This window comes from Sinocyclocheilus anshuiensis, unplaced genomic scaffold, assembly GCF_001515605.1.
Source record: "Sinocyclocheilus anshuiensis isolate Anshui unplaced genomic scaffold, SAMN03320099.WGS_v1.1 scaffold681, whole genome shotgun sequence".
Taxonomy (NCBI): domain Eukaryota; kingdom Metazoa; phylum Chordata; class Actinopteri; order Cypriniformes; family Cyprinidae; genus Sinocyclocheilus; species Sinocyclocheilus anshuiensis.
Window position 1 is genome coordinate 184,288 of NW_015537978.1, and position 3,897 is coordinate 188,184.

Here is a 3,897-nt window from a genome sequence, read left to right on the forward strand (position 1 = left end):
GTTGGGGAGGGGGGGGGGGGGTATTTTATTGAAAGAAGTCATACAATTAAAGGATTTTAATTGTAATTGTAATCTAAACTATTTTGCAAATAACACTTTCTAAAATATTTAAAATATATTCTGCACACATTTCATCTAACACCTAATGTGCCAAAAAACTTCATTAACGTTTCAATTATGTTCAATTAAGAATTACATGAATCATATAAATGCTAGGCTTTATTTTCAATTCAAAACATCTGACATAAAAGTCAAGTAGTCAGAATAACTGGGCATTACTATTATCTGACTATTTACATTTCTATTGTAAAACAGTATATAAAATATTATATTATATGTTTAGCTATTACATAGTTCCTCACAATCTTTTTTTACAATGTGTCAAACTGTATTTCATGTTTGGATTCTTTGGACAGTAAAGCCTGTCATCTTTGATTTGATTGGCCATCTCAATCATTTTGACATTGACGAGCATTGTTAGTCCACCAAGGCTGAACAAATAGCATAAAAAGGTAACTTATAAACTTTTTTGTCATCCTAACAACAAACAAGGTGGTGCATAATGGACTGCAGCAGAGCAGCATCAACACTCTCAGAAAAAAAAGGGATAAAAGCTGTCACTAGTCCTTTCAAAAGGTACTAAATACATACAATAAAGATACTGATATGCACACTTCAGGTACTGATATGTACCTTTAAGGTACAAATACGCACCTTTTAGGGGTAAATAAGGTATAAAGGTGTACCTTTTGAAAAGGTATTGCCCCAGTGACAGCTTTTGTACCTTTTTTCTGAGTGGGAAATTTTGGGCATATCTGAGTATTTGGTGGGTGGAGGTGACCTTATCCCCTCATTTTCTGGCAGTTATGGCCCTGCAGATATGGTATCAGATAGTCATAAATGTTGTTAATGTGGTACTCCAAGTTAGGCACTTCAAAGAATGGTTATTCCATGGTATGTGTACAAAAAACAAAAGCCATGGGTGTCAAGTCCAGAAAAGGAACTTTTTTGAGAGGGTAAAAACCCATCACTTCATAATGCTACTGTACCTCCACAGACGGAGAGGATGGTGGAGTGGACAATGTTTTCCAAAATGACCACGAGAACATTCCAAAACAGACGTGGAACAGGCAAAGGAACACCACTGACAGAGAGAATATACACAAACAGTTATCAATCAATATAACTGGAAGCAAATGTCAATTAATTCAAACATTAGAACTGCATATTTTCATACAACGAATATCTAGAAGAACACAAAGACTACATACCTCTCTGCGTTGAACAGGAAAGCAGGACTGTCACAAATATGAACAAGAGTCAACACAGTCACTTATAACATCTGATAATATCTATAATATATACATAAATGAACTTTTGAATGAGTTATAGAGATTCAGAACTCTATCTGATGCTCAATGACCTTCCAAAACAAAAAGGAGACTGAGGAGTGAAACAATTTTAACCAAAAACACAGGCTTCCTACCTGGAATCACTACAATAATCTGTATGTTCTATAACAACAATGCACTTCTACTAAACCCACAAATATTGCACAGAATAGGTCAGTAATCATACAAGCTTCATTTTTCAGTTGTGTGAGTAACTATTGAGTTCTGTATTTGTTTGCAATTGTTCTGAATCAAAATGTTTTTTATTTCTTTAGATTTTCGCACTAACATTATTAGGGTTTGGGGTTGTGATGGTGAATGGCGTAATTAATTTTGAACAACTCAATTTGATTTGAAATTCATATAAAAAATTAATATACATCATTTAAGTTAACCCTTAAAACTACTTTAATCTGTAGCAGACAAACACAGCTGTCTCACATTAAAATTGAGAAAGTTACACAAAAACAAAACGTTACATGAAGTCCGGTTTCTTCACCTACATTTTGATATCAGCCTTTTTTTACACTACGAAAAATCGACGTCACTAAACACCTAACTTTAAAGATTTCGCAAAAAATATTACTTACTCCAACAGAAGTGCACGACATATGCGTAGTATGACCACATCACAACCATAATAACGATCGTAACCGGGATCCAGTAGAGAAGCCGCGCACAGCGCCGGAGGCACGCGGTCAGAAGCATCACGATGACCGTCACAAGTCTCTCTATCTCTGGACAATCTGTGACTGGAGCAACGAGTCCATAGTAATGAAGTAGAGGAATAAGAGAAACAGCGCCCCCGCAGGACAAAGCAAGTGTTTTTTTATTTCTTCTATTATTTTATTACAAACAAAACATTTGAACAGGGAAGAGTGCTCACATGTAAACACAGATTGAGCGTTCGAATTTTAAACTTGAATAAAAAAAATGAGTATTTTTAATATTTAAACAAAACGTATTAGCAACAGTCTTTTTGTATACAGGCTACTGAACCCCCATTGTGTCCAAAAGCACATACTTGTGCTGAGAACTTCTCTTCATACTCCTACTGGTTTTGAGGTAGCTAGAAACGCAGAAGTTCTCAGACACACCGTTCAATACAGCAAGGAATTAGTTTTGCTTTAAGGTTCAAATTTACGCAGTAGAAATTCTGACAGCACCACAGTTGCTTTGAGGTCTCAAAACATGTGTGCCTAAACGTCATCTTGTGAGTCTATTCAGCGGTCTAATGTTAAAACTACATTCATATTGCCGATATTTACAGCAGCTTGTTTATATCAGGCCCAACACAAACTATGCTTTAGGAGGAGAGGGGGATCGGTTTATGTGTTTGTTCTTGGAACTGAGAAAACCACATTGGGATGCTCCAGTCGAAATGTGATGTTGGAGTTGTTACAAGTGACCCAAGCAGCAGAACCTTCGGCATTGCCTTGTTTCACATGCAATGAAGTAGTTGAAGGAACACTCTTGGTTGTATAGGCGAAGTTTAGAGAAGCCAGAGCCTGCTGAGGATGAATGAGGAGAGAAAGACATTGACTGTCAGCACTGCAGAATTCTTGTTTCATACACGCACAGAAAGCTAAATGTCAGGTCAGAGGTGAAAACTCATTTTACCTGTAGTGCCTGGTTGGTGTTTCTGGGGGTGAGTTCATTGGAGTTCTGTACAGAGGCCTGAAAGAGACAAGTCATGAATAGGCTAGTGTGCATGAGGTGTCATGCAGGAATAGAAACGTTTCCACAAAGCTGGAAGCACAGCAGCGTCCAAAATGTCTTGGTACACTGAAGAATTTCATATTTCTCTTCACTGATAGTAAAGGGCTTAACTATACAATTTTCTCTCCTCCATTAAACTTTATAGTTGGCACGATGCAGTCAGGCAGGTAACATTCTCCTGGCATATATATATTATTTATTATATTCATTTGTAAGTCGCTTTTAAGAGTCTGCTAAATTACTAAATGTAAATAATATATATATAAGTGGGTTTTAGGCATCAAGTAGCACGTTTGCGATGTGTACCACCTGAGGGCGCTCCATAACACACTTTGAAAACCACTGATTTAAGATTTGCCGTGCGTACCTTTTCTGCACGGTATTCATCCCAGGCTGCTCTGCGCTCTTCCTCGCTCAGCTCCTCTTCCTCCCGGTGGTCTAACAATGAGTTGTGCTCATGATAACTTACTATGAGCTGCCCACAGCTCTGCAGCAGCTGAGCCAACATGTCATCCTGGAAGACAAAAGCTTACAGTCATCTGTGTGTCTGTTTGCTGTCTGTACCATAGCAGAGGCATTTATGTGTGCTTACCACAGGCGTTTCCGTGTGTTCACTGGGCCGTAGGTCTGGCTGGAAGTGGTACAGCTCATTCAGCTGACTGTGTGTGAAGTGTCTCTGAATCTGCTGCTGGTCCAGAACACGAGAGGACAGTGACTGTTTTGCAACTTGCCGCTCATAAATGTTCTGTTCCATGGTCCCCTACCCCCCCCCCCCCAAAAAAAGGCC

General features: G+C 38.4%; 2 protein-coding genes across 5 annotated transcripts in view; both read right to left on the reverse strand.

Moving 5' to 3' along the window:
• Positions 1 to 2,121, reverse strand: part of LOC107672497 (palmitoyltransferase ZDHHC15-like) — a 12,353-nt gene extending 10,232 nt beyond the window's left edge. Inside the window, exons 1-3 of the mRNA XM_016465713.1 lie at positions 1,982 to 2,121; positions 1,272 to 1,298; positions 1,050 to 1,144 (exon numbers count right to left, since the gene is read on the reverse strand). Coding sequence (XP_016321199.1) covers positions 1,050 to 1,144; positions 1,272 to 1,298; positions 1,982 to 2,099 — 240 coding nt within the window. The 5' untranslated portion in view covers positions 2,100 to 2,121. The remainder of the gene's footprint in view (positions 1 to 1,049; positions 1,145 to 1,271; positions 1,299 to 1,981) is intronic.
• Positions 2,122 to 2,517: 396 nt separating this feature from the next.
• The window catches only part of atrxl (ATRX chromatin remodeler, like), a 26,474-nt gene continuing 25,094 nt past the window's right edge, over positions 2,518 to 3,897 (reverse strand). For 3 of the 4 annotated variants that reach the window (XM_016465690.1, XM_016465681.1, XM_016465664.1), the window contains exons 31-34: positions 3,703 to 3,870; positions 3,478 to 3,624; positions 3,012 to 3,068; positions 2,518 to 2,902 (exon numbers count right to left, since the gene is read on the reverse strand). In XM_016465690.1, the coding sequence (XP_016321176.1) occupies positions 2,720 to 2,902; positions 3,012 to 3,068; positions 3,478 to 3,624; positions 3,703 to 3,870 (555 nt within the window). In that variant the 3' untranslated portion in view covers positions 2,518 to 2,719. The remainder of the gene's footprint in view (positions 2,903 to 3,011; positions 3,069 to 3,477; positions 3,625 to 3,702; positions 3,871 to 3,897) is intronic. The other variant, XM_016465673.1, reaches the window with a different exon arrangement.